General features: G+C 41.4%; 1 protein-coding gene across 5 annotated transcripts in view; it reads left to right on the top strand.

Moving 5' to 3' along the window:
• The window catches only part of MLLT3 (MLLT3 super elongation complex subunit), a 264,304-nt gene extending 252,618 nt beyond the window's left edge, over positions 1 to 11,686 (top strand). For 4 of the 5 annotated variants that reach the window (XM_037139578.2, XM_037139581.2, XM_053656336.1 and 1 more), the window contains 2 exons: positions 2,227 to 2,384; positions 7,411 to 7,485. In XM_037139578.2, coding sequence (XP_036995473.1) covers positions 2,227 to 2,361 — 135 coding nt within the window. In that variant the 3' untranslated portion in view covers positions 2,362 to 2,384; positions 7,411 to 7,485. Of the gene's footprint in view, positions 1 to 2,226; positions 2,385 to 7,410 lie in introns of all 5 variants that reach the window. The other variant, XM_037139580.2, reaches the window with a different exon arrangement.
• The last annotated feature ends 314 nt before the right edge of the window (positions 11,687 to 12,000 follow it).

Raw genomic sequence — 12,000 nt, 5'->3', positions numbered from 1 at the left:
CACAGTCTTACCTTGGGGTGTCGTTGACATTCCCAACTTTATATTGTCCTTTATTTTGACCTTTGAAGGAGTTCTGAGGGTAGATGGCTTAACTTGAGACTTCCATCGAAGTGGATTATTTTAGTGTTCTAGAGGGAGAGAGTGATCTTTATGAATTTTTAACCTGGCATAAAGGCACTCAAGGGCACACAGCGTTTCACCCCCTAATTGCATTCCCAGGCTGCTTGAAAGCTCTTCGGCTTTGGCCTTTTGCCTTGTAATGCAGCTGAGGCTTGTGATTATGATACCATGATGCATGTCCTGTCACGGTTTACTGCTTAATTAATTCTTATTGTAAAATCTAGCACTATGGAGGGCCAGCGCTACTCTGCACCTTGAGAGCTGTCCTGTCATGGAATGCATCCCACAGTCTGCATATTCTCTACCGTGCAGACCGGACACCTGAGACAGAATTTCTAGTAGCCCAGGATCACATCCTCGGTCTTTTTCTGTTAAATCCATTGAATCCACTCTGACTCTTTTATTTGGCTCACAGAAGGTGATTAGTATCATTGTGTTAATCTAGGGGCACACAGCACTGGTGCTCAACAGCTAGTTTAACGAACAGAAAGCAATGCATCAAGGGCCTGTATTCTTAAGCCACTTTTCCATAAGGTAAAAATACAGTACAGTGGGTACAGTCAAACCTGGGGATGTCATTTACAGGGCTGATTAATAATTTGATTCTTCTTTAAGCCACGTGTTCTGCCTTTATTTGGAAAGGGAGCTGGAGCATGGCTAAACTCAGCAACTCAGCTCTGAGTCTGGATTTGCACCCTACAGAGGGGGGAAAAAGTCAGAGCTTCCTTCAAAGATAGTTTAGTAATTTAGATCACAGCTATTACACTTTTAGAACTATCTTCCAGGATATGGGGAGTGATATTAGGTATTCCTTCTAACAACATGGAGACCCCTCCCTGAGGAATGCTCTGCTGAAAATGATTTTTCTCCGTCCTGGGAAATCGCCTGTTGTGTTTTAGAATCCCCTATACACGGAGGACTGACAGTCTGCCTCTTAGCCCAGGGTCGGGCACACATCACATGGCAAGACAATGTTCCCCAGTCCGTGGCCACAGTCATTCCATGGCAGGGGCGTCAGACTCATTTCACCGGGGGTTCACATCAGCTCCCCAGTCGCCTGCAAAGGGCCGAATGTAACGTTAGGACTGTGTAAACGTAACTGCTCCTTAACAGGTAAGCGAGAGCTCAGTGCTGCCGCCGGGTAGAAATAAAGTGCTGGGCTGGGTGAAGCAAGGTGGAGGCCCGGATTCGGCCTGCAGGCCTGTGTTTGCCACCTGTGCTCTGCAGGAAGACGTAATCTCTCCCTGCCCTGACTCCACTCTGAGCAGATGCAGGTGAAACAGACCTTGTTCACTAGTTCCCACTCAGTCAAGAGGCCCCTGCAGGTGGAAAGAACCCCGGCTTTAAATATATATAATCAGACTAAAAATAATGCTTCTGTCTTCTTATAATTAAAAACCAGGGTTAGGGGAAGGAATCACTGATTTAACAAGTGGATCTTCCTTCTTTAAAAAAAAAAAGCCTGCGTGGTAGCCCCTAAAAGGCTGGCACAGCAGGAAACAATCCATCACGAGCATGTGCACAGCGACCATCGCCTGAAGAATGCGCTAAGCCGTGCGCGTGCTCTTCCACTTCCCCCACGGACCCTGCGTCCTCGCCTGCGTCTCTGGCCTGCAGTCACCCTCTCTTTTATTATGATTTTGGAGAGGCGTTTATTAATGCAGTACGATGCGGGGTACCGACACCGAGGCAGAGCCACGCTGCGTCAGCCGAGCGGGGGACGCTGACAGAGGGGCAGATGCTGCCCTTCGGGGCCTGGTGTGATGTTTTCAGGCTCTGTGGCTTGTGTCATGGCAGTAAAAGCATGTTAACACTGTGTTTATGACGGCCTAACTATCAGGATTCCAGGAAAGGAGCCCACATTTATTTTTTCTTTATGAAATCTACCTAATCGAGGACATGCGTACATGCTCTGATAACTCAAATTATTAATGCTGTTCCCTTTGGCAAATAGTCCCAAATACCCCAACTGCTGCCACCACTTCTGCTTTTAGGCTGTCTCTGCATCTGCCTTGATGTGTTCTTATAGGCACCCATAAAAACGCAGGGCTTATTTGGTGAGATTGATCAGTTGCCCTTTATATCTTTGTGTGTTTGTGGCTGCAGGCGGGGTGGGACATGCTGGTTGTGGAGGAAGTAGCAGAACTGTCATTGAAGCCCTGGAAACCTACAAGATATTACAGTGCATGTGAGATGACTAAGCTGAATTTCCTAGTGGGCAAATGTGTTTATTTGCTTTAAAATCAAGTGGCTTTTTCAAAAAGGTATTTTTCTCTGTTTTCTACTTATGAAGTAATTACTGAGCAGCTCTATTGAGTCACAGAAAGCTATTTACTTAAAAGGGTAAGATACCTGTCATTTTTTAGGGAAAATGTGCGGCTGTACTTCCTTAACCCCCATTGTGGTTTTAGTTTGTCATTTCAACTAATTTCCTTCAACTAGTGTTCTCCCTGCTTTCTTCCCTTCCCCCTGCAAACTTGTCTTACAATTATTTTTTAAAAAATCCAATTAGGTCTCTTCTGAGTTTTGGCTTCTGGCATTTCCCGTGCTTCATCTGTTTGAGTGCTAATGAAATGGCTGACAGTCAAGGAGGGGAGCAGGGAAGAGCCCGGGGTCTGGTCATCCCTGCGCCATGGACTTACCGCCCAGATAATGAAGGATAACTTTACCTACATGGTAGTTACAATCACATTGCCCTGGTCTGTGTGGCAGTGCACAGTTTATAAAGGAACTTCATTTACCATATCTTAGTGGGGCCGCTGCACAGCCGCTGCAGGGAGGTAGAACAGTTGGCATTTTCCTCATTTTGTAGGTGAGGAAACTGGGGCTCAGGGGTTATCATGTTCTGTCCAGTGTCATTCAGTGCCATTAAAGTAGTGAGCAGGAGACTTCCACCAAGATGGAGGTGTAGGTGGAACCACCTTGCTTCTGTGCACAACCAAATCTAAGAACAACTATTTTTAACAACAAAAAACACAACCAAGCCACACAGAAAATCGACAATACGGAGTCCAAAAAAAAGGACGAAATGCTCGGCTAAACAGATAAGCCAGCAGTGAAGCCGGTTGACCAGAAAGATCCCTGACCTGGTGGCGCGCAAGTAGCCAAAGGCACGGATCATGGGCTAGCTACGGGAGCACACAGGGAAGAGGCGGGGCGGGCTGTCTGCGGTCGGTCACGCATCTGCGTGCGGATAAACCAGTGAAGAGGCGAGCAGGCCCGGGGCAGCAGGCTCGCACAATTCCGATCGGATAAACAGGCCAGGCGTGCAGTGGGACTAGACGGGCGGGGCTAGCGGAGAGGACCGCCGTTGCTCCCTCTCTGACCACGCCCCCACACACAGCGTCACAAACCAGCGACCTGGGTGGCCCCGTCCTGGTAAACAACTAAGGCTTCGCTCTGCTTACTTAATGGCACAAATAGACCAAAAATGGCTCTAGGACAACTCAGAGCCCTGGAACCAATCGATCTAAGCGATGAAGAAATAGCCAATCTTTCAGATGCACAGTTCAAAACACTAGTTATCAGGATCCTCACAGAACTGGTTGATTTTAGTCACAAATTAGAGAAACATATGGAAGCTAAACTAATTGAAATGAATGGTAATACAAAGGAAACCAACAGTAATGGAAAGGAGATTGGGACTCAAATCAGTGGAGTGGACCAGAAGGAAGAAAAAAATGATCAAACAGAAAAGAATGAAGAAACAAGAATTCAAAAAAATGAGGAGAAGCTTAGAAACCTCCAGGACATCTTTAAACGTTCCAACATTCGAATTATAGGGGTACCAGAAGGGGAAGAGTCACGAGTGGAAACCTTATTTGAACAAGTAATAAAGAAGAACTTCCCCATTCTGGCAGAGGAAATAGACTTCCAGGAAATCCAGGAAGCTCAGAGAGTCCCAAAGAAGTTGGACCCAAGAAGAAACGCACTAAGGCACATCATCATTACATTAGCCAAGATTAAAATAAAGGAGAGAATCCTAGAAGCAGCAAGAGATAAGGGGACAGTCACCTACAAAGGAGTTCCCATCAGACTGTCAGCTGATTTCTCAAAAGAGACCTTACAGGCAAGAAGGGGCTGGAAAGAGGTATTCCAAGCCATGAAAACCAAAGACCTACAACCAAGATTGCTCTATCCAGCAAAGTTTTCATTTAGAATGTAAGGACAGATAAAGTGCTTCTCAGATAAGACCAAATTCAAGGAGTTCATCATCACCAAGCCCTTATTATATGAAATGTTAAAGGGACTTACCTAAGAAAAAGAAGATAAAAAAGATGAACAGTGAAAGGACAGCAAATTCACAGTTAGTAACAACCACACCTAAAACAAAAGCAAACTAAGAGGACAGCTAGATCAGGAGCGGAACCATAGAAATGAAGATCACATGGAGGGTTAGCAACAGGGGAATGGGAGGAGGAGAAGGGGGGAGAAGGTACAGAAAATAAGTAGCATAGACAGTAGATAGAAAATAGATGGGGGGGGTAAGAATAGTAGGGGAAATACAGAATCTAAAGAATTTGAGACACATGTTCATGAACTAAAGGGGGAAATGGTGGGGGAGGGGTATGCAGGGTGGAGGGGAATGGAGGAGGGAATAGAACAAATGTAATGGCATAATCAATAAAAAAGTTAAAAAAAAAGTAAAGTAGTGAGCAGAGTCAGAACTCCATAAGCCAAATCCAGGACTCTATTCCGAATGCTTTATCCTTTCCCTGCCTGCTAGTTGGGGAGACAAGTCACACTCTGGAATAATTGTCATTTGTCTCCATCATATCAATTAAAAGGCCATTTGTGTCTATCCAGAAAGAGCTCTGAAGAGGCTGTTTGTGTCTCCCCTGAAATGTACACATTTTCACTAGTTGTATGGTATTTTGACACGATGGGGCAAAAAAGAATTTATTCTGGAAAGTCCTCTTAAATCAATCAGTGTGAAGTATATAGCAAGTGTGATTGCCTTGAAAGGTCTGTGTGTGTGGACACAGCTGGGTGTATGTCTCTGTATTTATGTGGGTGTGTGTGTAACTTACCCAAAGTTCTGTAACTGTTAACTAATTTAAAGGATGAGGGTCCATTTTAGACCTTTTAGTGTTAATAATAAGATCATCCTGCTTGATAAACTCTTATATGAATGCTGTAGTTTAACCACAGCTGGGAATACCCCCTTTAGTCATCTCTTCGTGCATGTGATGGAACCTTAGGTCCAGCACTTTAAGCAAGGAAGGCTCCCTCACCACCTACCCCCCATAGTAACAGACCTGGAGGTAAGTAATTTGTAGTCAGTGTGGTGGCTTAAACGATGCCACCGAGGATGTAGACTTCTGGTCTTCCTGCTTGGCTGTCTTTCACATCATGCATTCATCCCCATGAGTGGGAGACAGGCATTACGCTTCCAGGGTTGCACCTTCATTTCAGACAGGAAGAGGGGCACAGGGTAAGGGGATGTGCCATTGTTGCTAAAATGTTTCCAAAAGCCCAGTGATTTTTGAAAAATACATTGTAAATAGGGGTGTCTACTAAGTGCTACACATGAGTCAGGAGGGGCACGTACTGTAGCCTGGTGTGTTGCCCCTCCCAGAAAATCAAGCTTCTGTTAGTAAGAAAGAAAGGGACAAATGGATATCGGGTAGGCAGTTGACTGTGTATGTCATGGTTTTGCAATGGGAGTAACTTGTTTTATTATTAAACCAGTAGTTTTATCTAAGAAATAGTCTTGTTGAATAAGGTGTAGGCAGCTAAGTCTGGCGTTGTGCGACCATTGGATGAGGCTCAGTGTGTCCTGTGTGTCTGTGGAAGTCAGATGTGCCAGGAAAGGGGAGCACATTTTATGTTGAGAGCCACCAACCCATATGGAATCGTTCACAAGTTACTTTTTTTTAAGAAAATTAATTTTAAAAAGATAATGTCAAAAGTTTTTGCTGTTCTCAACCTGCAATTAGGTAATCTAAAATGTCATTAAATGAGTAGGCTAATTAATTTAAAGTATTTTTTCTCTTATGAGATTATTGAACCAAAGAGAATCAAAGTAAGTGATAGAAAGGGAGTAATAGAGACAACTAAAAATAAGTGGAAGAATTTGCCAGTCGTTTTTTCTGTGCATTTTATCTTTCATCTTGGTGCTAATTCTCCTTCCCCGCCTTCATCCCCCCAACACACACACACACACACCCAAGCTTACTGCAATTAACCCCCTTGATCCCCTTTGACCCACAGCAAGCATATCTAAATCCCACACTACTCAGGCACAGCATCCATTTCTGATCAAAATTATTAGTAAAATAGGAACGAAAAGACACATTACATAGTAAAAGATTCTCTCAATCCAATAACCAACATTCTTAATGTTGAAATCTTGGATGTGTCCTCCTGAAAGCCAGGGCAAGGCAGCAGTGCCTCTGACCACTTCTGTATATCACATTTCTGAAAGTTGTAGCCAATGCAATAAGAAATGAGGTGTAACTATGACAAACAAGGAGACAAAAGCATCCTTTCTTTCTCTGATGGCTTATCACCCCCAAATATACCAGGGAATCGACTGAACATGACTATAAGTAATAAATATAGATTTTTATTCATTTTTTGTTGAGGTATAACAAAGTGTTAAGCTCTGTGAATTTTAACAAAGTGAATGCATCTCTTATATCCAAGCAACAAGCACAGCTGTCATGCCCTGAGCAGGCTCCCTGAAGCCCCGCGGCCAGTCACTCACTACCCATGATCTTCAGGGGGCTGGAGATTGGACATGGTTTCCATTTTGTGTGTGTGTCAGTTCTCGCACTTTTTAAAAGTTCAACAATAATGTAATCAGGAAGGAAAATGGAAAATGTTCATCAGTATTTGTGTGTGTGTGTGTGTGTGTGTGGGTGTGTACTTTTTTTTTTTTAGTTTTGTTAATTCCAGACTGGAATTTCCATACACCTAGTAGGTATAGTTACTCTCTATTGAGTCAATAACTAAGAGTTAAAGTGGTCTTGAAATCATATCTCCCCCTAACAATTCTCTCTCATTCCTACCTCTACAGTAAAGTACTTTGTTGATAACTTGAAAGCATGAAGCAGTTTAAAGGATATGAATGGTGAGAACAGGTCATCTGCTCTCATTCAGGATTTCAAAGGGTTAATATTCCTTTGGCTTACAAATTGGCTAAGAGACATGTTGGTACCTGTAATAGTATAGGAACTTCTTACCGTTTATGTCAGATGTTCCATATTTGACCCCTTCCACCTCTCTCTCTTTGCTTTTTGATGTCCATTTATTATTGTCCCAACTTTCTCTTCTTTATTCTTCTAGATTGTGAACCTCATAGAAGAAACTGGACACTTTCATATCACAAACACAACATTTGATTTTGACCTTTGCTCGCTGGACAAAACGACAGTCCGTAAACTACAGAGTTACCTGGAGACATCTGGAACATCCTGAGGATACAACAACTGGATGCATCAAAAACGATTGGGGTTTTTTTTGGTTGTGATTTTTTTTGTTGTTGTTGTTTATAAGAAAACACTCAGAATGATGCAACCAAAAGGGAAAAAATAAAAATCAAGCAACCTTCAGCTTTATTTTTCTTTGAAGCCAGTCATCATCTCTTGATAAAGGAGAGGTTAAGCAAACCAGCCTCAGCGGACCACTCTTCTCTCCAAGGAAATCCCCGGGAAGAGTTTGCCTGGATAGCCTTGAAAACAAACAAATCAAACACAACACAAGAAAACTTAAAGAATGTGTATGGTATCATGTATCTCTCTCTGTGGTGGTTCATTCCACAGGACGAATGCATATTCAACACACTGCCTTATTACATAACTGATCTATTTATTATCGCATACAGATATCTGAAAGTCGTTGAGGGAATGACACCACAAGACATTATAAGTACTTGGTCCCGTGGATGCTCTTTCAATGCAGCGCCCTGGCCATCCCAAGCCCAGTGACCTTACTTGTACACCGTGCCACTCTCCACCAACTTTTTCCAACTCCTTTAACTCGTTGTAGTCTGTTTTTCCACCTTCTGTTTTTCCAGTTCTAGGACACAAACGATCAACTGGGGGGACCAAATAACCACCCTGATTTTCTTCTTTGTGGTCTTTCTCCTGAAAGTTGGGGCCCAGTCCTTGGCTGTATCCATATAATGATCTTGGACCATGGTAGAAAAAAGCACCAAATAGGATCATGACCTGCTGTTTAGCCTTAGTCAACAAATCGTAGGACTTTTAAACAAAAGTGTGCGTGTAAACGTCCTGCGTCCAGCATTGCTGAGCTGTCGCCAGCACCCTGGTGTCTGTGTCACTGTTACAATAGTAGATAAATACGGAAGTGAAGGCATTCCAGAGGATCATCATTTTTTTTTTTAAAAAAAAGGAATTCTGATTCTGTTTTCTAAACAAATGTTGTAGAAATTCGTAATTTGGATCTATTTATTAGTGAGAGCTTCCTCAGCTTTCTTCAGCTGCCAGTGTGTCATTCATCTGAACCATAAAACCTGGAATAAGAGATTTTCATTTATTCACATGTGATCCCCTTAGACTCTTTTTATATTTGGAAAATTTAAATCTTTCTTTGGGGGGAAATTCCTGGTTATTCTGCCATAACAGATTATGTATTAACCTGTAGATTCAGTGGTTCAATACCTGTTTAGTCCCTTGCTTATGTTTCCAGAAGGATTTCTTGTATTGGTGAAAATAAAGGAGGTTGGGGAGGGGGGGTATTTTTGTTCTTGATGTACCCTGTTTTGAAACTAGAAACCTTTCCTGTGGCATGCAAAAGAAAGCAAATTATTTTTAAAGAAAAAAAAAACAAAAAAAACAAAACCAAAGTACTTTTGGTGTCATTATTCCATCCCCTCCAGAAATGGAGAAATGCAAAGTGAGAACAGCTCATCTTTCAAGTTTTTGCTAGGAACTCGACTAAAAAGAAAAGAAATGAAGAAATACTTCTGGATCCAAAGGTTCATTCACTGGATCAGCCTTAAGAGAGTCTCTATCTGTGCTAATAGACCAGTGTCTCCCTTGTTTATTCCCATGCCAGATGCTGTCTTTTCATACAGAGATTAACTAGTGTCTGTACAGAAAACGGTCTTTCCAGACCCATTCTTTGGGGCAGTGATGTAAATGAAGATTGATAATGGAGTTATTTCTGCATTTTAAAAAGGGGGATTTTTTTTTTACCTTTTATTATTTCTATCCAAAGACACTATTTTTTCCTTTAAAAAAAATACCACCATGCTTCTTGTAAATTACTTCTCCGAAGCATCCTCCCTGAAGGACAAGTGTATGTTTTCAATCATGTTACGATTTTTGGTGATTGGCACAAACTGTCCTTGAAGCATCTGTCGTCTGGTCCACTTCTCGGTGATTAATTAGAGAAACTTCCTGAGTCATTTTAGGTGACTGATGAATTGTGCGACTTTAGTTGTGCTTTGTTTTGTTTTGAACTTTGCAGGTGAAAGGGGAGGACAATGTTTGAATGGCATTATTTGCAAAATTTAAATCTCTTTAAAATTTCTAACTGCTAATTCACATATCCTAATGAAGCTAGAAATGTATGTGGTGTATCTGAAATATCTGTGTAGTTTAACTAGGAATGTGTGTATGTAGTTTGGGCCATTTTTATTTTTGTAACTGAATTGTGTGGCAAAAACTATGATTTGGCAATGTAAAGATTTGTTGTTGTTGTTCCTTAGGTTACTAAGCAAGTAACTAGGTAACACAAATGATCGAACAAAACGGTTAAGAAGAAGAGACATTATTACAGCGATAAACTTTAGATGCACAGTTCAGGTGATAAAGCAAATATCTTCAGAATATTGTCAGTGTGAGTTTGCAGTTGATAACAAAATCTGGGGAAAACTACCCATCTACTACTTGTGGATGAGCAAAGGGAGTTTTCCATAAAATTCTGGTAGAGTACCAGTCATGTGGTTAAGTTTCTAGAAGTTACACCCTTGCTTTCATCTAAGTTATAAATGCAGAAATAATAAATCCCCTTTCAACTGATTTCAAAAAGTTATACTTCTCTTAAAGCAGCCCACTCAGTTCTGCCACATTTATGTACACTCACCTTTGAAACCTGTTTAAAAATGTTTGGGGCACGCGTGTGTCCTAATAGTGGCTTTGGTTTTTTAAGCACAAAAACAAAATGGCAGAGTTTAATTTCTTTGGTGTATATACATATAAATAGATGTTTCAAATAAACTTAATTGGGTGAGTGTGAATATAGTTTGAGCCAGCCAGAATATGATAAACTTTCTGTAAATTTTTCCCCAGTAATCTGAGGAGAAGAGTCTATGTACAGAACTTTCCCCTAATAAATTAGCTTCTGCCTCTGGTTTTGCTGCAGAATATGTATGAGAGCAGGTGCTTCTGTCTCTGCATGTGGCGGTCATGTCAGCAACACCGTTTGCAGTTGTTTCGTTTCTTTACCGTAATCCATCTCTCTGTGTAGACAAGTAGGCATGTCTGTATATGCTTGTATATTGTGTCAGAGTAGGGGAGAACATGAAAACGTTAGACTAGAGGGAAAAAAATCATAGGAGAGTGTCCTAAACATTTTTAAATTGCTAAGCAAATCTCTCTAATCTGAATAATTATGCACCTTTTTGTGGACAGAGCTAATACATTTGGCTTTCTTCCACCAAAAAAAAAGTTTCTACAGATAATTTCTACAGACTCAGCTCATCTTTATAAAAGACTGATCAGGCCTGCATAACATTCCAAGCCCTGTGCATGTTAACGATTTAACATATGTGTTTAAGAGAAGAGACTTTATCTTAAATGTTTTAACTCTGCCTCGGTGATGGAGTTGGATATTCAGTGTTGGAAATGGTCAGTGTTTGTGTTTGGTGGCTGGTGTTCATTTTTCTCACTGTGGATGTGATCAGTTCTGGAATAGTTCGCTGTATATGTTCATTACTTTTCACCTTCAGCATTGTGTGTGTACTGCATTCGCACACAGAGACACACACACATATTACAAACTTGCTTTGGACTGTCGCTCTAAAACTGAGACTGTGATGCTGAGTCTCCTACAACTGCAGTGAATGTGGAGGAGTCAGTCCCCACGGTTTAGTCCTGGGCTGGAAGTCTGCATCTTTGACCCCTTGTTTTATATGATGCTTTTTGTCATGTAGGCATTGCCATCCCTGAATATTCCTTGTAAAGATGCATCGAAGAAGTCAATTTTAAAGGAAGACAAAGCCACCGCTGTCTGTAAACTGTAAATATGTATCTTGGCACTTACTCCACTATTCTGAAAATAGCGTTTTGATGGAAATGCTGACAGATCCTGAATGGTGGCCAGAGCTATCATGCAGTGCAAAAATAAATTAAGTAAAAATGTATTCCTGAGATTAATAATGCAAGGCCAATACATTTTATAAATCTGTCAGTATCTTTTAAAATGGAGTGTGTATGTGTAGTTTTGTTGAAAGATACTGTGTATGTGTGTGTAGATGCTATTATGTGAACAACAAGGCATTCGTAAGATGTATTTCCCATCTCTAAAACCCGTGTTGAAATGTAAGTACAGATTGACAGAAATAGCTGTTTTTCTTAAATTCATATCTAATCTATTGTGGCTCCATGTTTTTTACAATGTATAGTCTTACCGATTTGTTAAGAGTCATTTGACCAAAGCTTGGTTTTGCTTTGCATACAGAAAAATGAGCCCCTACCCTTCCTCAAGAAGAGATGCTGGTCCCAAGGAAGAAGGAATGGAGAGATGAGACCAGGAGTGTCTGAGCACCATTTTCTGGGCCCTAAAACCAATACACTTTTTTAAGCTCTATAGCATTGGGCGAAACATGGTGGCACGTGTTTTTGGAATAAATCCGGTTACCTGTGCATGATATTTTTTCATTTCCCCCCATTTCTCTGGAAGGTTTTG

Source organism: Artibeus jamaicensis, unplaced genomic scaffold (assembly GCF_021234435.1).
Source record: "Artibeus jamaicensis isolate MK-2021 breed Jamaican fruit bat unplaced genomic scaffold, CSHL_Jam_final scaffold_1964, whole genome shotgun sequence".
NCBI classification, from domain to species: domain Eukaryota; kingdom Metazoa; phylum Chordata; class Mammalia; order Chiroptera; family Phyllostomidae; genus Artibeus; species Artibeus jamaicensis.
Note: the sequence above shows the minus strand (reverse complement) of the source record. Positions and strands in the feature narration are given on the sequence as shown.